This window comes from Podarcis melisellensis (assembly GCF_964234715.1).
Source record: "Podarcis melisellensis genome assembly, chromosome: 6".
Taxonomy (NCBI): Eukaryota; Metazoa; Chordata; class Lepidosauria; order Squamata; family Lacertidae; genus Podarcis; species Podarcis melisellensis.
In genome coordinates, this window is record NC_138538.1 from 52595942 (window position 1) to 52618071 (window position 22130).

The 22130-nt window shown below is 42.7% G+C and overlaps 1 protein-coding gene across 2 annotated transcripts; it reads left to right on the forward strand.

The window, feature by feature from the left end:
* The first annotated feature begins 3008 nt into the window (after nt 1-3008).
* Nucleotides 3009-13788, forward strand: LOC309371379 (cytochrome P450 4B1-like). 2 transcript variants are annotated; one of them, XM_081913973.1, is made up of 12 exons: nt 3009-3354; nt 4701-4842; nt 5508-5552; nt 6095-6222; nt 7886-8016; nt 8852-9003; nt 9357-9463; nt 9890-10080; nt 11077-11210; nt 11795-11859; nt 12977-13059; nt 13390-13788. In XM_081913973.1, exons 1-12 carry the CDS (start codon nt 3157-3159, stop codon nt 13556-13558), a joined length of 1545 nt encoding a protein of 514 aa, XP_081770099.1. In that variant the 5' UTR covers nt 3009-3156; the 3' UTR covers nt 13559-13788. The 2 variants fall into 2 exon arrangements, with proteins under 2 accessions (XP_081770099.1, XP_081770100.1); XM_081913974.1 differs by lacking the exon at nt 5508-5552.
* Nucleotides 13789-22130: the final 8342 nt, after the last annotated feature.

The window sequence follows — 22130 nt, forward strand, 5'->3', positions numbered from 1 at the left end:
ATTTAAGGACAGCTCCCCAGTGTGCTAAGATTCCTGGATGAGAATAATATCAAAGCCAGTTCAGAATGTAATGAAACTCGTTTCTCTGGTGGATCAAGCCTAGCCAGCCACGGTCCAGGTGCGTTGGACAATCTTTTGCTGTTCTTTTCATTGTCATGCAGCTACCTTCGCAGGCAGATAATTGAGGCTGCCACTCCTCCGTTGCTGGCAAGTATGTTATTGCACCTCCAATTCTTGCCATGGCTCAGCAAAATCAGATTGGTAGATAAAGCCCATTACAGGCTACAAGGTTCAACAGGTACATAAGAGAGTTGGATACTTCCTTTGGGGAAGTGTGGGGGGCGCAACTATTTCTCCCATAAATGGCCAGAGTCCCCAAGGCTGGGCAAAGAACTGGGCACAGCTTGAAATAAGCTGGGCCTGCAAAGGTTGCTTGTCTTAATCTGCATTTGCAAAGATGTGGGAGTATGCATTGGATCTGGCTGCTGAAAAGCAAATGAGGGAGCTCTGAGTGCCCATAGAAATCGCCCAGAATGAGGCAACGTAGTGCAATTTAGCAAAGCATTTAAGTGTGTTCTTACAAATACTGTTTACCATGTCATGCTAACCTCGTCTTCTCTCATTAAACTATTCAGTTCCTTAATCTCTTGCAATATACAGCTTCCTAATTCAATGGATTGGCCTGTAATTTCTTTCACTTTTTTTATGCATCCCTGTAGTTACTGTGATATTCTTGCATTCAGCAAATACATATATGCCCAGCATTCAAAGTTCAAACTGCTTTTAGGTCTACAGGAAGCTGCTGTAGGTCAGTATAAGATGCCTATTTCTGACAAGGTGGCAGCTCCATGCAGATACACTCTTTCTTTTCTGTGCCATGGACCAGCAGGCATGAGAAGCAAACCCACAGTTGCAGTCAGCTCTGCAACCTGCATGTGCTTAAGGAAGCCATTCAGAATGACAGTCATTATTGTATCTTTGGGGAGTAAATTTTATAGTTTAACTGTGCAAAGAAATATTTTATTTTGTCTGTGCTGAATCTTCCAACAGTCAGCTTCAATGGATGGCCCTACGTTCCTTCCTCTAGCCCCTGGACCCAATTGTTTATCCTTATTGTGGGATGACTAACCTCATATAACTAGCATGCTTAAATCTGATTAATGCATGAAGCCCATAATGTTAGCTGTCTTGCGAGGCTTAGCTCACATTGGGAGGGACTAGGTAATCCCAAATTAATTGGCAGCCAGTGCAGTCAGGCCAGGATTGCTGCAATATGGTTGCAACCTGGTGAGCTACTGCAACTATATTCAGAGACATACCCTATATATAACATGTCACAATAATCTAACACAAAGGTTAAATAATAATAATAATAATAATAATAATAATAATAATAATAATAATAAATAATAATTGTACCCACCTATCAGACTAGGTCTCCCCAGCCTCTCTGGGCAGCTTCCAGCATATACAGAAGCATAATAAAACATCTATCAATAAAAACTTCCCTGTACAGGGCTACCTTTACATGTCTTCTACTTGACTTTTTAAATATGTAACAAATATTTGTTGTAGCTAGTAACTATGTAATTTAATTGTAAGCTTCTTTGAAATACTGATTTCCTGAACTATGGAATATAAATTACTGTGATAAGAGAAGAATGAATAATAAATCTAGAAGTTGCAAATAATAAGAAAAAAAAACATTGACTTTTTGTACAACTTACGGAAATGTACAGTGGTACCTCTGTTTGCGAACGGGATCCGTTCCGGAGGCCCCTTCGCAACATGAAAAGAGCGCAACCAACAGCGGTGCGTCTGCACACATGCAGGTTGTGATTCGCTGCTTCTGTGCATGCACATGATGTCATTTTGTACTGCTGCGCATGCGCGAGCAGCGAAACCTGGAAGTAACACTTTCCGGTACTTCCAGGTCACCGCGGGACGTAACCTGAAAGAACGTAACATGAAGTGGACGTAACATGAGGTATGACTGTATTAACCATTTTTTAAAAAATGTTAACTAAGCAATCTAAATTTACACAAACTACCATATGACTAAAACAATAATTTTATAGAAAAGGAGACACTTTTTAGATATAACCCATGTATTTTTTCCTTTCTTGAGCTAACCTAACCTCAGCTGGGAGCCCATGGCTTAGTCCAGTAGCAGGGCCTTGAAGAGCTCCAAGCTGCTAACATCCTCCAAACAAACCCAGAGCAGTGCTCTTTTCCACCTTGAGCCCCCAGATGCTGTTGGCCTACAACTCCAATCATCCTTGACCATTGACTTAAATGGTGGAAAATTATGGGAGTTGTGTGCGAACATCATCTGGGGACCCAAAGCATATTTTTCCAAAGCAATGTCATTAATAGAATGTGTTGTTCGGATTCATTTTCCCAAATTCATGCAGTGTATGTTGGAGAACTACAGCGCAAAATTCGGAGAAGGGGAAATTTTGAATAATGTGCTTTGTTTCTTGTATTTTATTGTTTGAATTTTAAAAAACAAGCATCAAAACGGAAATTGAATCCAATATGTCCCCTATCACTATTGGGGAATTTGCAACTACTGGTATAAAGACTTCAGTTCCTGAGAGGAGACTGGTTCAGGAGATGCCTCTGGCTTGATAGACCCTTTTCCAGAAGCCCAACTCAAGCCGGGGTTGGCTGACAATATTTATTCAAACTGGAAGCAGCTGCTATTGCTCAGTAGAAACACTGCACAAAATAAGAGGCAAACGTAAAACCGAAAGAATATTTTCTTCTTTATCAATTGCCCTTCTCTATATCAGTCCTCCTTGAAGTCACTGTGATATCTTCTCTGAATATCAGTGAATTCTGGGTATACCAAATACTCCTATTGATAAAGTACATTATGGCCCTTCATGCAGTTAATTAAAACAACATTTCCCAATAACAGTGATCTGGTGCAGCTCTGAAGTGAGGAAAAGGGGAGGATTCAGCACCCAGCGGGTGAAACTAATTAGAGTGTGTGGGTGGAGGTTTAAACAGTTTCCAGATTCCTGCAGCAACACCTGCCACAAAGTTGTTTTAGTAATTTGATGCAGCTCACAAGACAAAGCCAGGAAAACAGCAAACCTTTTGAGGACATATTCTAGCTACTGGAGCAAAGCAAGCAGCAGGCAGCTGATTATGGAAATTGTCATCAATCTCTTGTGGTCCTGGCTACCGGCGAGTCCCTCTTGGTTTTTCCATTGGACTGTGGCATTGATCTTCATCTGCGTCATTCTGAAAGCCATCCAGCTATTTCAGACAAGGCAGAAAATGATCAAGGGTTTCAGGAGTTTCCCAGGACCTCCCAGCCACTGGCTGTATGGCCATGTCCACATGGTAAGGGAATCTGACTTTCCTGGTGAGATGTTGGGTCTCTCTTTGTAAAATTGCATTAACTGATGATACAGCTATTTTCTTATACCCACAAGTGAAGCTAATCAAACACAATACAAGCTAAAGACAAACTTGGGATGTGTTGCAGTACTCACCATAAACAAGGATAAATCTGGTTTTTATTGTTGTTGGCATGCAAAGACTACATCAGGAAAGATAGATATCAGAAAGATAGATGAAATCAGTGGATTTAAACTTTATGATGTGACACAGAATAATTATTTCTTGCCGAGTGCTTTCTCAGCTTCATGTCACATTCTGAAAGGATATTTTCTATCAAATGTGCTGTTTCATTAATGTTGTCATTCAGTCGGCTGGCACCTGCAAGGCAGCTGGCTTGGGGACTGCTGTGCTGGTTCAGCAGACTGAGCTCCACATGATTGGATTGTTGGCTGCACATTGGCTGCACATGATTGGACTGTTGGAATTTTAGATTTGGCCAAGGAATCTACATTAGCTAGTCACTGGGACGTGACTCCTGGCACCTTCTGAATGGAAGGCCACCAACAAGAAGCCACAACTGTCGCCCACTAGGAGCAGCGCACACGGCCATTGTGGGCCTACTCATAGCGCCCTCCTACTGTGTGAAGGCAATGCCTATGGTGTAAAGGAACATCCTTGACAAGACAACAATTGGGGAGGGTTGAAGGCCACAACTTTATTGATTTCAGGTGTAGGTGGACTTTGGTTCACATGTATATCCATTTCATTTTCCTGTTGGAGTGCTGAAATTTTGAACAGGGTATTGCCACGTATTGTGGCCTCCCCAATATGCTGATTTCTAGTTCCATTTTCAACCTCTACTCCCCGACTCCCATATTTGGCATGCAACAGTTTGCATTTGTGATGGACCTCTTTCTCTTATCCAATTTTACCTAAAGTTGAAGAATGATTCACAGATTCAGGTATAAATATTATATTATAATTTTGTGTATAATGTTTCAATTTATTCCTACAAGAAAAAATGCTTTTCTAAATGTACTCTTTGGTGGCTGTTTTTTCTTCTTAACATTTATAGTTCAAAGGCTTATTCATGCTCAACCAGTGTGTGTTTTCCTACACCTGAGAGTCTGAAATGAAATTGATAAGGGGAGGCCAATGCAGAATAGAAAAAAAGAAGTTTAAAAAGACTGTGGTTTTAGCACTGAGCCAAGTGGGTGAATTATTCCTTTGTTACATGTGCATCCCAGCTGAAAGTTATACACTATTACATTACCTTATTATCTGTTTTCATCCTGAACTAAACATATAATCACAATAACTGAGATGTAAATTGGTTACCGATACAGATGAAACCTGAGGAAGAATTCCTGAACGCAGCTGCATGGACAGAAAAGTACCCGCACTGTTATCCACGTTGGTATGGAAATTTCTTGGCTTTCCTGTCCATTAACCACCCCGAATATGCAAAGGCCGTGTACAGCAGAGGCGGTAAGAAATTTGTATCTTATGTCCCTCTCATTGTGCAGTTACATGAGTATGCTAGAGGCTGTCAGAATTATTCATGCAGTAAGTTGCACTGCTCTTTGTAAGGCAAGAAATAAATGTAAGTGATTCATATTTCAAGGGCATCCTAAAGCAACCTTCCCCAACCTGGTGCCTTCAAGATGTTTTGAACTCCAATTCCCATCAGTCCCTCACTGTCAGGCAAAGAACTCCCAGCTCTAGTTCTACCCAAGTCTTTAATGCTCAAATCAGATTGGTAGAGAAGGCACATTGCAGGCTACAAAGTTCAACAGGTACATTAGATAACTGGATATTTCATTTTGGAAATTGGGGGAAGCAGAACTATTTGCCCAACAAATGGCTGGAGTCCCCAAGGCAGGGCAGGGAAATGGTCACTCTTTGGAGTAAGCTGGGCCTGCAAAGGTTGTTTGTCTTTATCCGCATGTGCAAAGGTGTGGGATTGTGCCTTGGATCTGGCTGCTGAAAAGCAAGGAGAGGCAAGTGAGGGAGCTCTGGGTGCCCATAGGAATCCCCTAGATTGAGGCAACAGAGTGTAATTTAGCAAATTAAACATTTAAATTTGTTTTCACAAATAGTTTTTTTACCATCTCCTGCTAAGCTCATTTTCTCTCTTTTATCAAACTATTTAGATCCTAAATCTCTTGTAACATACAGCTTCCTAATTCCATGGATTGGTATGTATTTTCTCTCACTAATTTTATGCACCCTTATATTTTCTGTGATATTCTTGTATCAAGCATATACATATATTCTCAGCTTTCAAAGTTCAACGTTCCTTTGGGTCTACGGGAAGCTGCTAGTATTTGTTAAGCTGGTGCCTTCCCCACTGGTGCCTTCCAGGAGGCTTCAGTGCCAGCTTTATTCCTCTGGCCAACTGATTTCTGCTCATTTTGCTCAGGAATCAGACTCTATAGGATATTTCCCTACAATCTCAAAAGTCTGTCCTTATAGAGTCTGTGAAGATGGACTTCTCAGGTTATAAGGAAATATACACACTGCATTCCATGCTTCAGAAATCTTTTAGTAGGTAAATAGATTTTTAACTTGAGTTGTTCCAGCAATTAAGTGCCTACTTCAATGGGTCAAATATAGTGCTATAAACCCTGTCATCTGTGGTGGATAATTTACCATGGGACCCTGACCCTGGTGTATGTGCCTAAGAAAGACAACATTATCTTGGGCTTCTGTTCCTCATTTTCCTTCCTTTCCCTGGCAGGAAGGGGGCTTCTTGTCCTGAATGGGCCAAAGTGGCAGCAGCACCGGAAACTGCTGACTCCCGGATTCCATTACAATATTCTGAAGCCTTATGTGACTCTTATGGCAGAATCAGTCAAGGAGATGCTGGTAAGAAACCCCATTGCTACTTTCAGGAGGTCAACTCCAGTCTAAGAAGTTGCTCATCCACCTTCATGATCTCAGTCCTGCTTTGAGCAGACTCAGAGGGCCAGAGCAGACTCTTTCTTTGACCTGAAAACCTCCTCTGACATGCCACAAAGATCTTTTGAAAAGTTTGAGTCAGAAGCCGCCATCAAAGTGTGAAGCTAGTTGAGCAGCCCTTTGGGTTGCAGGCAATGAGTTTGCAGCAGTATCGAATTCTAAAATTCCTTCATAAATCTGTGAACCTTAATATTGTCTTAATTAGTTCATTCACTTTCTCAAGATAAACAGTTACAGATAGGTAGCCGTGTTGGTCTGCCATAGTCAAAACAAAAAAAATTCCTTCCAGTAGCACCTTAAAGACCAACTAAGTTAGTTCTTGGTATGAGCTTTCATGTGCATGCACACTTCTTCAGATACATCTGAAGAAGTGTGCATGCACACGAAAGCTCATACCAAGAACTAACTTAGTTGGTCTTTAAGGTGCTACTGGAAGGAATTTTTTTTGTTTTCAAGATAAACAGATGCTGATTACCATTAGCTTTCTTTGTGGAATATTAAAATGTATCACTTTGAAGGGTTGTTCAGTGTTGTATTAGCTAGAATTGTACTGTATGCCAAAACCCTGTTTACATTTGCAGACAGTGTTTTTGACTAGAATGCCTGCTATCACCCTTTCCTTTATAGTCCTGTGAATTAATGATCAGTTCATTAGCCCCTGAGAATCTCCTGATCTGCCTCCTTTGTTTCAGGGTACACATTCAGCCACCCAATCCTGAGTCTCTCTCAGAGGACAGCTGCACATAATCTTAGCAAAACCATTTCCCAAATGCAAGGATCATTTGCAGGGGAAAGTTAATGGGCAGCATGGAGAATGCTCAATTCTGTCTCACGCCTCTTCATTCTTCTCCACATTTCCTCCCCACAGGCTTTATGTGTGTTCCTGAACTAGGCTTACGAGCCAGTAGAGGAAACTGCCCAGCAGACAGTGGTGGCTGATGCACATTGCGACCAGGAGGGTAGAAGGCAGGGTGGTCAAAAATAAGTGGCGCCAGTGCAAATGACAGGCAGAGCCAACTAATCTTACTCCATGCCGAGTTCTAGAAATGCAACACTGAGGCTAAAGACACAGGCATGCCTTTGACTGGTTATAAGTAAAAAGGCATGTGGGGGGGGGACAGTGCTCCAGTCATCCTAATGAACTAGCCTCCACTGCTAGGAGGGGTCTAGGCAAATTGATGTATGGGGAAAGGGTTAAGCACCTGTACTTCTCACCCAATGATTCTCCTTTGGAAATGCTCTCTGCCATGCCATGCCTTAGTATTATGGGGAAAACATCACTGTCATTACCTTGTAATGTGCAATTTCACCTTCAGTGATGTGAGTACATGAAAGGACCCAGAATAAGAAATAATCAAAGCACCTCAGAAAATAAATATAACTTATTCTGCAATTAATTATCAAAATCCATAGTTGGGCAGTCACTGACATACTGGACAATCTAAAGTTTTCATATATTGACCACAGCAGATCATATATTGTTCCAGTATCTAATAACGAATCATCTAATCATTCTAGAGACTTTCCCAGAATGAGACTTCTCCTTTCTGTCCCTTTTCTAAAATATTAGGATATATGGGGAAAGCTGGTACCAAAGAATGGCACAGCATCAGTGGAGATGTTTGAACATGTCAGTCTGATGACTCTTGATACTATTATGAAATGTGCCTTCAGCTACCAGAAAAATGCTGAAACAGACAGGTGAGTATAAGATTATAAGAGTATAAGACTGCCAGCACAGTCAAGTATAACATGCTCAAACCATCTTGCCCTCTTGAGCGACCTGGCTGCTGAATTCTGCACCAGCTGAACTTTCTGAGCTTTCTTCAGAGGTAGACATATGTATAACATGTTGCAATATTATAACATAGAGGTTCCCAAAGTATACACAACAGAAGATGTGTATCCAGATAGGGATACAGCTTGGCCACTAGCCAAAGTTGATGGAAGGAACTCCTTGCCACTGATGCCACCTAGGTGTCAAGTGACAGCAAATGATCCAGAAGTACCCCCAAATTACACACCTTCAGAGGGTGTGTAACCCCATCAAGAGCAGGCAACCTTCCATCCATCCAGTCCAAGGAACCACTCACTAACAGTGCTTCAGTCTTATCTGGATTGAGCTTCAATTTCTTGGTGCTCATACCAAGGCAATTTAATGCCCCAACACTGCCACACCTGCAGATGTAAAGGAGAAGCAGAACTGTGTTTAATCAGCATATTGCTAACAACATATTCCAAAACTCTGGATAACTCCAGTCAGGAGTTTCTTGCAGATGTTGTGGGGAATAAGATTCAACCCTGATGAAGCCCACATTAAAGGTTCTATGGAGCTGAGAAGAGCTCTCCAAGCATCACCCTCTGGAAAGAACCATCGAAGAAGGAGTGGAACCACTACAAAATAATGCCACTCATCCCTACCTTCGATCTCAAATAGAAATGGATCTAGAAATGGGACTTTTAATAAACATGTCATCTAACCTTTTTTGTCTTCATTTTTTGCTTATATTTGTTTCCACTTTCCTACTGTCCACAGAGACAATTCCTACATTCAAACTGTATTTGATCTCAGCTTCCTGGTTTATCAGAGACTGAAAACACCTTGGCATCACAATGATCTCATTTACCGCTTGAGCTCCAAAGGGCGTCAGTTTTACAAAGCTTGCAAAATAGCCCACCATCACACAGGTATGTATCTTTTACTCCTGGCAACAACTTCTTCTTCCTCCTCGTCCCCCTCCTCTTCTTCTTCTGAGCTAATATATAAATTTCTTTCATAATAGAAAATTCAAAAGTAAAAACATGATGTTTCAGTACCATCAGGAAAATTAAAAATTGTAAAAGTGTTGGTATGATGTACTAAGGGCATATAAAATGTAGGTGTGAAAAGAAAAAAAAGTTAAAAAATTAATATGGGTTAAATGATAATAAGTACACAGTGTACTTATTAGGAAAGTTAGAGAAATCTAAAAAGGTTGAATATATCTGCTTGCCTCTTGGGTATAGCTTTATTCATTTCATACTGTTTGTTTTCAATGCAGAGAAGGTAATAAAAGAGAGGAAGGATTCCCTCAAGAATGAGAAAGAGCTTGAAAAGATTCTGAAGAAGAGGCATTTGGACTTCCTGGATATTCTTCTTTGCGCAAAGGTGAACACTGTAAAAATAATGCACCTGTGCCTGCCATGCTATATTGCTAAGGGCTTTTCCAGCCATCACTATTCTGTTCAGATGACAAAGCCCAAGCAAAATTCCCATGGTCTGTAATATATACATAAAATTGTAAGGCTGTCATCACACTGCAGTTTGTGTGGCTGCTGACAGGTGGCCCTGTCAACTCCAGCATGATGGCAGAATGGATGGTGGGCATGTGAGTGAGCAAGCACCATGGGTGGTAGGTGGCCCAGGTGAGTGTTTAATTGAGGGGGTGGTGCTTCAGAGAGCAGCTTGGGAAACCGCTTTCGGAAGCACCTCCCCCTTCTTTGATGTGAGCTGGGAGAGGAAGGAGGGTCTTGAAGAACTTTAAATATTGGACCTCACTAATCCTATAAAACACTATGTTCTCTGTGCGGTTAGGATGAAAATGGAAATCCATTGTCAGATGAAGACATACGCGCAGAAGTGGACACATTCATGTTTGAAGGTCATGATACCACAGCTAGTGGAATCTCTTGGCTCTTTTATTGTATGGCTCAGAACCCTGAACATCAGCAGAGATGCAGAGAGGAGATCATGGAGCTTCTTGGGCAACAGGAAGAGATACAATGGTCAGACTAAATTATTGTTCAACTTTAAATGTTTATTTCCTGGGTCATGTTATGAGGTTTCTGAAGGAGAGCAACACTGCAGAGTAGTTTAGGATCATAGTAGTCTGACTACAGGCCTCAGGTTCTGTAAGTTCCAGGGAAGATGGGCCAGACCTATACTGTAGGAAAAGAAGCTCTGATTTCTATTTCTATATTTAAATCACTGCTATGGCTGCTGCACGGATGTACTGTAGCTAGTGTAGTCATGCTTGTATCGCCAAAAATAATGCAAAAATCAAAATCTATTATCAAAAAGAGACAGCTCTTCAAAAAGTAGGACACAATTAGCCACCCTCACCCATTACTTGCATGAAGAGGTAACACAGTTACAAGAGATGGGCTATGGACTGATCCCACCAATACTCCTGGTCTCTAATGTCCTGATAACTTCTAAAGAGGGGAGCCTCCTCTATTCAGGCGGGATTCCTGCATGACTTGCTTTCCAGGTAGACTTCCTGCATGGTTTAATTTCCCATAAAAAACAACAACCCAGTTTTGTATGCTGTATTTCATTCAATCAATCATTTAACTTATTTACTGCCTTTCTCACACTATAACAAAACAAGGTGTCGAACAGAATAAGTTAAATTAAATAAACCTAAAACCCCCACAATCAATATAACCCTGCTAAAAACAGCTCTAAAAGCACAGATGCTCACTAATATATGCATCTCCATGCATGCTTTAAGCTAGCATGTGCATTTTTGCACTTGTTATTTGGCTGGAGAAGTGCAAATTTTGAAGGGTGGCTGTGTTCAGTTCACATCTTGTTCCAGAAAGTGTGAGTAAGGTACGTTCACCTTTAAATATGAACTGAATCAAATTTCTCCCCTCTCCCCAACACTTGTATTGAGCAAGGAAAGAGTAGGTACTGGATTCCACCCTGTCTCTTTTTTCCTTAATCTTAATAAAACTTTATGCGACTTAACTCCAGTAATTTTGGGCGGTGTCTTTAAGGGACGATTTGGGAAAGATGACGTACAGCACCATGTGCATTAAGGAGAGCCTTCGGCTTTATCCTCCAGTACCTCTTATAGCACGAGAACTGAATTCTCCTGTGACTTTTGCTGATGGACGAACCTTACCAAAAGGTAGGCTTCCCCTCTCTCCCTTCTGCAGACTTCCTTTGAGCTCGCCCCTTCCTCTTCCATCTTCATTCTTACACTGTTCTCATTATTCAATTCCACTGTCTCTTAAACTTCCATCAAGGGTTTCTAACCTTTTATGGACCACATTCACCCTTGGCCTACCTTGTGGGGCTACTGACAACTATGATGCGGCCACCCCACACTCTTGCTTGCACACACTCACATTCGTGCACACAGGGAATATGTGGAGGACACACACAGGTGTGCATGCCGACACAGAGGTACACAGCCCCTCTGTTCAGATGGACAATTTCTGGAGCTGCTAGGCCTTAGATGGGCTATCTCTTGAGGCCCCACCTACACCTAAATGAATTCCTTGGGCAAACAAACAAATATTACATGACCAGGAAAGCACAGTCGTATGCTTTCCAACTGCCTTCCTGTACTCTGTGCAGGATCATCCTGGTTATCAGTGCAACAACTCTGAAAATCTGCCTGTATTTGCAGCAAGTTATTGAGAATGAATGTTTTGGTAAATGCCACTGCTGATGAAATGATAATAGATGATGCGTCTCTTTTTTTCACAGGCTTTCTAACTGCATTGGATGTTTATGGTCTTCACAGAAATCCTGAGATTTGGGACAATCCTGAGGTAATAATAAAAGAAGAAAAGCCCAAGCAAGACCTTTCTGGTGAGACTGAGAGAAGTTGACATGTTTTGAGGAAAAGATGGTGGAATAAGTGCCATGGACACATACAATTTCTTTAAGAAAAGAAGCCAATTGTTTGTCACACTAACACTGTGTGACTAGATGTGTAGATTTATCCCAGCATTTTGTTTTACCAGTTTCTTGCTTGTTTTAGCTTACTAAACACATCCAGAAGTATTCCAATTTGGAGGTGAGAAAGGCTGATTTAGTCCATTGCCTCATATCAATGGCCTAATGCCAAACTATCTAGCTTAGTGTGTCCCTCTACAGAATTGGATAAGAACAGTAGGAGGAAGATACTGTACTAATTAAGTAGAAGGACAGGCCACATATTATGTAGTTATGATTCTTAAAATTTTGCTAATGCACTTACAAAATGGCAAAAATCTATTGCGAAAAGAAAACCATTGCAAAAATATATTGGCAAAGCTGCTGTGGAATCCTAATCCAGAAAACATTCCTAATCCACCTCAGGAGCTATAGAAGTATTCTGCCAAAAATCCACCCACACACCAGTCCCTAAAGTGCTGCTTACAAAAACTGTGTAGGCTTCCCTCTCCATTCAAAGAGCAACTTCAGGAGCAACATCAGCACCACAGCAGGGGGGAAAGGTTAGCATTTCCTTCCCAACCCCTGCAGGCCTGTTGCTGGTCAGACACCCCAATGACTGTGTACAGTTTTAAAAACATGCACACTAATGCAATTAACATCATGTCTCATTTGGACCAGGAATTTATAGATTTGTCTTGTTTGGCCCAGGCATTTATAGATATGTCTCATTTGGCCTGGGCATTTATAAACATGTCTCATTTGGCCCAGGCATTTATAGATGTGAAGGAATTTTCCTTCAGTTTACACTGGGGAAAACATATTGCTATGAGTGTAGTCCTATAATCCTATACAGAACTAAGCCCCATGGAGCTCAGTGGGCATTATGACCTGGTAAGTGGGTATAGAACAGTATTCTTTTTTGTGAATGCCCCTTTATCCTTTAGCTCTTTTGCCACTATATCTGTTGCCATTCTAATACAAAGTTCCATGACTTATTTTCTGCTATAGGAATTTAATCCTCTAAGATTCTCCACAGAGAATTCAAAGCATCGCCACCCATATGCTTTCTTGCCTTTTGCTGCAGGGCCAAGGTAAATATTTTCTCACCTATACTTTGCACTGTTTCCTCCATAAAAGGAGACTTTGACATTAAGCTTCCATGGAAGACACAACTGTGTTCAAGGCTTATAAAATTGTGAATGAGTCCACAGCAAATCAGAATTAACTGCCAGCATAAAACAATATATACTCAAATGCCTAAAAGGGTGGGGCATACAAAGGAAAACAAAGATGGTGCCAGATATTCATTTCTGGGGAGAGAAATCTAAAAGTGAAGGAGCAACAACCGAAATGGCCCTGATTGGACCATCTGCAGAATGCTCTTCTGTTCATAATGTAATGTTGCCCTTTATTCTACACAGGAACTGCATTGGACAGCAGTTTGCCATGAATGAGATGAAGGTTGCTCTTGCATTGACACTCCTGCACTTTGAGCTTTTGCCTGATCCTGCCAACCTCCCGATTCCCATGCCGCAAATTGTCACCCGATCCATGAATGGGATATATCTGAAGCTGAAGGCTCTCCACTGATGGCTGCTGTTACCACAGTAGTAATGCTTGCTTCAGCACTCTCAATTCCGGCCAATAAATATTGGAAGGCACTATGAATATGAATATTATGCAGTACAGTTCTACAGAAGAAACTTCTACAGAAATGTTCAGTAATCGCTTTTACATTCTCAACCCAACATGCTTTCTTTTATCCTACCAGATCATATTCAGAGTAGAATCATGGAAATAAATTTACTAGATTAACTTAAGTCCACGGGTTTCAAAGTTTTACTTTGAGCATCACTTATTTGGGCTCCTTCCTTTGTCCATTACACTATAATGTTCTTCTTAAAAAAAAATATTTTATTGAATATCCTCTTTTATAACAAATTACAAATAGCAATTATCCAATTTTACATTATCCCCTCCCCTGTGACTTCCCTCATCTTCCCTTTCTGGTTTGTTACAAAAAAAAAAAAATGTTACCTTCTGCATGTTAATGTACTTTAAATGTAAATGTTATTACAATGTCTTCCTCCATGTTTTAATTAAATAAATTTGTGGATGTTTTTTCAAAACCTATCAATGAGTCCATTTCTTTATGTTGCTTTTGTAAATAGGTTATAAAAAATTCCCATTTATTTTAAAAGTCTCTATTGTCCTTTTCGTGCAATTTATCTGTTAACGTTGCTAATTCTGCATAGTTCATCAGTTTTTCTTGCCATTGTTCTTTTGTTGGTACTTCTTCAGTCTTCCAACCTTGGGCTAATAAGATTCTTGCCGCTGTGGTAGCATACAAGAATATTTTCAATTTTTCTTTCAGTAGCTCTTGACCTGAAATGCCTAGCAAAAAGGCTTCTGGGTTTGTTTGTTTTTTACAAATGTCATTTTAAACATGTTTTTCAATTCATTATATATCATTTCCAAAAAGTTTTTAACAATTTTGCATTTCCACCACATAGGATAAAATGTGCCTTCCTTTTCTGTATATTTCCAACAGTTTTTTAATCCTGTTCTATACATTTTCTCCATTTTTACAGGTGTAATATACTGTTGATACGTCATTTTTGTGTAATTCTCTTTCAGCAATCCGTGAAGTTTGTGCCCATTTAATCATTACTGATTTGACTTCTTCATCTTTAGTTTCCCATTCTAATAAAATATCATACACTTTCATTAATTATTTGGTATTATCCTCTATAATTTCTTTTTGCACTGAATTAACTTAAGTCCACTGGTTTCAAAGTGTTTACTTTGAGTATCACTTATTTAGGTTCCTTCCTTTGTCCATTACACTTTAATGTAATGGACATTATGTATGGGGCATGGGCTGTCACCTTCATGGGGGGGGGACTTAGGACAGTGGCCATATTCCTACTGGTAATCATGAAAACACACAAAAAAAATTCCTTCCAGTAGCACCTTAAAGACCAACTAAGTTAGTTCTTGGTATGAGCTTTCGTGTGCATGCACACTTCTTCAGATACACTGAAACAGAAGTTTCCAGACCCTTCTATATAGTGAGAAGGTGGGGAGGGGTATTACTCAGAAGGGTGGTGGGAATGGGTGATTGGCAGATAGCTGTGATGAGCCTGTTGACGACTCTTAACGACTGCAATAGGTCTTACAGGAAAAAGCAAGGGGTGAGAAGGTGAAAAATGGCTTTGTCATGTATAATGAGATAAGAATCCAATGTCTTTGTTCAGACCAAGTCTCTCCATGGTTTTAAGTTTGGTGATAAGTTGCAATTCAGCAGCTTCTCTTTCCATCAGCTCATACCAAGAACTAACTTAGTTGGTCTTTAAGGTGCTACTGGAAGGAATTTTTTTTGTTTTGACTATGGCAGACCAACACGGCTACCTATCTGTAACATGAAAACACAGTACAGTGGTGCCTCGCAAGACGAAATTAATTCGTTCCGCAAGTCTCTTCGTCTTGCGAGTTTTTCGTCTTGCGATGCACGGTTTTCCATAGGAATGCGTTGAAAATCAATTGATGCGTTCCTATGGAAACCGCCTTCCCCCGACCTCTTCTGGCGGGCGGCATTTTAAAATCGCCCGGGACAGCGGAGGACTTCTCCGCTGTCCGGGGCGATTTAAAAGCCCCTGGGAAGGCAGGCAGGGGGGACAAAGGCTTTCTCGCCCCGCCGCTCGGCTTCGGGACATCGTTCCGATGCCGGCGGCGGGGGGAGGCTTTCCCGCCCGGCCGCCCGGCTTCGGGACATCGTTCCGATGCCGGGCGGCGGGGGGAGGCGTTCCTGCCCCACCGCCCGGCATCGGAACGATGCCCCGAAGCCGGGCAGCTGGGGGAGGTGTTCCTGCCCCGCCGCCCGGCATCGGGACGATGCCCCGAAGCCGGGCGGCGGGGGGAGGCTTCAAAAGCCGTCCGGGGGCTTTTAAATCGCCCCGGACAGTCCCGGGGCGATTTAAAAGCCCCCGGTTAGGCAGGCAGCCTTCAAAAGCCTGCCTTCAAAAGCCGTTCGGGATAGCGGGAAGCGCTTCCCTGCTATCCCGGACCGCTTTTAAAATGCTGGCGGTGGGGAGCAAAGCCTTTCGCCCCCGCCGGCCTTCCTGGACCTCTTCTGAAGTCCGGAGGGGGGGAAAAGGCTTTGCTCCCCACCGCCAGCATTTAAAAAAAGGTCCCCGAGATTTCCCTATGGGCTTTCGTCTTGCGATGCAAGCCCATAGGGAAAATCGTCTAGCCAAACGTCGCAAAAACCGAAAAACCCTTTCGTCTTGCGGGTTTTTCGTCTTGCGAGGCATTCGTCTTGCGGGGCACCACTGTATGTGGTCATGAATGAATCCCCTTCTGTAACATTTAAAATAAGCTACCTTCTTGAAAAATTCACACAGTGGCAAATAATGGCAACTATAAAATTTCATTTCCTGTGACCTCCTCAAGCAGTGATAGACTAGGAGTTATCTTAGCTCACCAGCAGCTTTCTTTTTTTCTTTCCTATCAGACTAGTTGAGCAAATAGCTACCAGAAGATGGTAGCAAATCATTATCCAGCCAAGACCCGATAATGATTTCAGATAAGTATTTAGTTATCATGAATTCTTTGCTACCTTGCTGTGATTTTATGGCAAACTATCTCCTGTGCCTATTGAACCTGTCTACTGCAGAGCTTTGGTTATTTACAAGATAGACTCTGAAATCAAAGCTTAATATACCTGGATTTTAATTTTTTGTATGTTTTACATTGTTGACATTGGGGTTTGTTCTTTTAATAAAATAAAGTATGCATTAGTCTGTTTAATAATAAATAGGCCATAACTACTGTGGTCCAAGGATTGTACAGGGAGAAATCCTGATCTTTTGGACTTTCTCCTTGTTGCTGATCTCACATCAGCTATTCTGTGAGAAGAGTCCTGAACACTTTTTATTATGTCACAATTATTTGTTGTGTTTTTAAAATATGTAATTTACATGTAAGCCTTCTTGAAAAGATTTACTTCCTGAACTGTGGAATATAAATCACTGAGATAAGAGAAGAATGAATAAATAAATCTAGAAGTTGCAAAGAATAAAAATTATCGTATTGACTTCTTGTACACCTTGTGGAAATGTATTAATCTTTTTTTAAAAGGTTAACTAAGCAATCTAAATCAACAAACACTACCATATGAATAAAACAATGATTTAATAGAAAAGGAGACACTTTTTAGATATATCCCATGTATTTTTACTTTCTTGAGCTAAGCTAACCTCAGCTGGGAGCCCATGGCTTAGTCCATTAGCCTTGAATAGTTCCAAGCTGCTAACTTCCTCCAACCAAAGCTAGAGCAGTGCTCTTTTCCACCTTGGGTAGCCAGGAGTTGTTGGACTAAAACTCCCATCATCCTTGACCATTGACTAAGATGGCATAAGATTATGGGAGTTGTGATCCAACATCATCTAGGGATCCAAGGTGGAAGAATGCTGAAACTTGGCACTCTGTCCTCATGAAAATCCATATTTGTGCTAATTTTTCCGAGTCTACAAATGTATGTGATTTTGTCTAATATGCACACTTTTGCAAAGCAATGTCATTAATAGAATGTGTTGTTCGGTTTCATTTTCACAAATACATGCATTTTAATGCACAATATACCTCAGTATATGTTGGAGAACTACACTGCAAATTTCAGAGAAGGGCAAATTTCGAATAATGTGCTTTGTTTCTTGTATCGTTTCAGAGACTGTGTATTATTTCAATTTTTTTTTTAAAAAAAGGAAATTGGGGAATTTGCAAGCTATTGATTACAGGTGTAGGGAGACTTTGGTTCAAGTGTTGGGTGTTGTCAGAGCTGCCCAAGGTCCCAGCTCACAGAGGACCAACGCCAATTCTTGTTATATACAAAAGTCTTTATTAAGGTTCAGTTTTGATTCCAAAGCCGCGGCGCGCAGCTCTACGTCTCAACCCTAGACCGCTGAAGCTCCGTCTGAATCTCCTCCCCCCAGACACCAGTTCAAGACCCTAGCCTTGCTCCACCTCCTCCTTTGCTCCTTTCTCCTCTGGGTCCTTCTGCCCGCTGGGGTGCTGCCCTTTCTGGACTCTTCTGATGCTGAGTCTGCGGATTCTTCCCCCTCCCTCCGGCGTGCTTTAGGACCTGGCTCCCAGTCTGCGCTCCCGGCTGTCCCGCGCGCCTGTGCATTTGAACTTGGCTCGCGCGCCCAGCCGGTAACCTTCCTCCTGACCGTTACGCTGCTCCTTTCACTGCTTCCCCCTTCGGGGGGGCTAGCTGGCTCTGACTTCCCCTCTGTTCCCTCACTCAGCGATAGGGGCGTGGTCAGTCCTGACTCATCTTCTCTTTCCCCTGAAGGGGAAGCCGGCCCTGACACGTGGGACCCTACGCTCCGGTGGGGAAGCTGGTCCCGATCTCCAGCTGCTGCTTTGGGAGTCACCGCTGGTTCCTTGCTCCTGGTGCCTCCCTCCCGGGAACCCCCTTACTCTGGCTATGGGTGCCCCCTTCTGTGAATCTTCCGACTCACTGGACAGACTCATGGAATCTCTTGCCCCACTGTCTTCCTCACCTACACTGCCCTTGGATCGTTCCCCTTCGCTCTCCGCTTCCTCCTTCCCCTGTGCCTCCACTCCTGAACCCCTGACAGGTGTATATCCATTTCACCCTCCTGCTGGAGGGCTGAAATTTTGAACAGGGTAATGCCATGTATTGTGGCCTCCCCAAATTGATAATCTCTCATCCCACATTCAACCTCTACTCCCCAGCTCCCATATTTGGCATTCAACTCTTTGCATTTGTGATGGATCTGTTTCTCATATCCAATGTTACCTAAAACTGGGAAAAGATTTGCAGATTTGCACCCACAACGGAGCATAATCAAACAAAAACTTTATATAATTACTTTACAACATGGTAAGGGATTCCCTGACTTTCTGGGTGAGATGTTGGGTCTCTCGTCGTAAAACTGTGCAGAACAGAAAGAAACAGAAAGAAAGCAGGTTTAAAATCTGATTAATGATTCAGATGAAACCTGAGGAGAAAGAGCTCGTGAAGTCAAATAAATGAGAATTCGGAGCCCTATTCTTGCTCATCCAAATCTGCTCCTTTTTACTAACCCGTGGGAGAAGGTATGAGAGCCATTTAAGGACAGCTCCCTGGTGTGCTAAGATTCCTGGATGAGAATAATATCAAAGCCAGTTCAGAATGTAATGAAACTCATTTCTCTGGTGGATGAAGCCTAGCCAGCCACGGTCCAGGTGCGTTGGACAATCTTTTGCTGTTCTTTTCATTGTCATGCGGCTACTTTCCCAGCCAGGTAACTGAGGCTGCTACTCCTCCGTTGCTGGCAAGTATGTTATTGCACCTCCAGTTCTTGCCATGGCTTAGCAAAATCAGATTGGTAGATAAAGCCCATTACAGGCTACAAGATTCAACAGGTACATAAGAGACTTGGACACTTCCTTTGGGAAAGTGTGGGGAGTGCAACTATTTCTCCCATAAATGGCCAGAGTCCCCAAGGCTGGGCAAAGAACTGGGCACAGCTTGAAGTAAGCTGGGCCTGCAAAGGTTGTTTGTCTTAACTTGCATTTGCAAAGATGTGGGAGTGTGCATTGGATCTGGCTGCTGGAAAGCAAAGAAAAGCAAATGAGGGAGCTCTGAGTGCCCATAGGAATCGCCCAGAATGAGGCAACATAGTGTAATTTAGCGAAGCATTTAAGTGTGTTCTTACAAATACTGTTTACCATGTCATGCTAACCTCGTCTTCTCTCATTAAACTATTCAGTTCCTTAATCTCTTGTAATATACAACTTCCTAATTCAATGGATTGGCCTGTAATTTCTTTCACTTCTTTTATGCATCCCTGTAGTTACTGTGATATTCTTGCATCCAGCATATACATATATTCTCAGTGACTTGTCTAGGAGTCTGTGTAGGGGCTCCGCTACCACTGCCTTATGAGGTAAGAAGGCATGGTAAAAGTTCAATAGTCCCAAGAAGGCCTGGAATTCGGTCTTACACTTAGGTGCTGGGACGTCACAAATAGCCCGCACCTTGTCCCTGGTCAGGTGAATCCTGTCTGTGTCCACTGTAAATCCCAGAATGTCCACCTGTTGCACTCCTAGCAGACAGTTTCCCTGCTTCATCTTGAGGCTGGCCATCTGGAAACGATGCAGGACAGTGCAGAATCGGTCCTTGCACTCCCCTGGCATGGCCCTGTGATTAACACATCATCAAAGAAGGGAGTGATACCGGGAATACCTTTGAGGAGAGTGTCCATTAGATTTTGGAATATGCCTGGTGTCACGCTGATGCCAAATTGCAGCTGTTTGACCTGGAACACGCTCCTGTGCATTACAATCTTTTGTGCTTTGGAGGTGACCTCATCAACTGGCAACTGCTGATAAGCCTGGGCCAAGTCCAGCTTGCCAAAAATCTTAGACCCTGCCAGGGTGGTAGACCACTGGCACCGGGTATGCATGGGCCGTAAGGGCCTTGTTTAGGGTGCATTTGTAGTCTGCACAGATGCGGACTGAGCCGATGGGCGTGATACTTGGGGTTTCCCAGGGGGTGTTAGGCACTGGCTCGAGCACTCCTTGCTCCACGAGTCGGTCCAATTCCTCATCTAAGCAGGGTTTCAGGGTGAATGGGACCCAGTGGACCTTGAGCATGGTCTAGTTGTAAGCCAATGGGGGGCCCAGTATATCGTCCCAATGCCCTATCAAAAACCTCTGGAAACTCTTTGCATATGGTGTCCATGTCCATGTGGGAGCTGGGCTAGTCCCAGTGGTCCAAAACATGCCACGTCAGATCCTTCTTGGCGTTGAGGCATTGTTGCAGCTTCTCGTCCCTCAGGCCATCCACAAGGCAGCCGAGGACCATGTTCTCCAGCTCTGTGAAGTTGCAGAGCCTGGCGGCTTGGTGGAGAGAGGTCACATATTTGGTTATGGTTTCCCCGGGGGGCTGCCGCTTTGCGTAGGCGTTGCGGAACACTACCACCGAAGGCTGTGGTGAGATGTGCCCCTTCAGCCGTTCCATTATTGCGTTGTAGAGAAAAGTCATGATCTTTTCAGGTGCAAGGAGGGCCCAGGTGATCTTGAACGTCTCCTCTCCTCAGACGTTGAAGAATGTCGCCCTCTTCTTGGCTGCGTCGGTGACATCCTTTGCCTGAAGGAGGAACTGGAAACGGGTGGTGTACCCTTCCCAGTCTCCTGAGGCTGGGCTGGACTGCGTGAAGATGCTGTCGGTTGCCATTCTGGGTCCTTGGGTCCCGGAGCTGTAGCTTGGATGAATGGTGCGGTGTGGTGCAGTGCATGACGGTAAGCTCAGCGGGATCCCACCTTTATCGCCAGTGAAATATACTCAGGGTCGAGTAGTTCATGCTCTTTATTTCAGCTTATAGGAATAGTGACCCCCCCCCAAAAAAAAACCCTCTGGCTGTATATACATTATTTACACAATGGGTCTCTTGTGATTGGCTGGTTTTGCTTCCCTCCTGGAGCCTGATTGGTCTGCAGCTGCAGGCCAATTGGATGTTGCATTCTAGGATCCTACTGGCCTAATAGGCTGATTCACTTCCTCCTGGTGCCTGATTGGTCTGCTCCTGCAGGCCAATCAGATTGTTGAATTCTAGAATCCTACCTGCCTATTGTTCTAGGATCCAAGTTCAGTATATAACAGTACTCCCCAAGCATCACCCTCTGGAAACAACCAACCAAGTAGGAATGGGAAAACTACAAAACAGCAACACCTACCCACCACTATCCAAGAGGGTTGGGCATAAAATGGAGAACAAAGATGGTGCCAGAGATTCATTTCTGAGAAGGGAAATAAAAAAGTGAAGGAGCAATATCAGAAAAGGGCCTGATTTGACCCTCTCCAGAATGCTCTTCTGTTTGTAATGTAATGTTGCCCTTTATTCTACTCAGAAACTGCATTGCACAACAGTTTGCCATGAATGAGATGAAGGTTGCTCTTCCCTTACATTCTTGCAATTTGAGCTTTTGCCTGATCCTGCCAACCGCCCAATTTCCATGCTGCAAATTGTCACCTAATCCAGCTGAAGGATCTCCACTGATGCTTGCTATTACCACAGTAGCAATGCTTGCTTCAGGGCTCTCAATTCATGCCAATAAATAGATAAATACTGTCCATGATAAAATATGG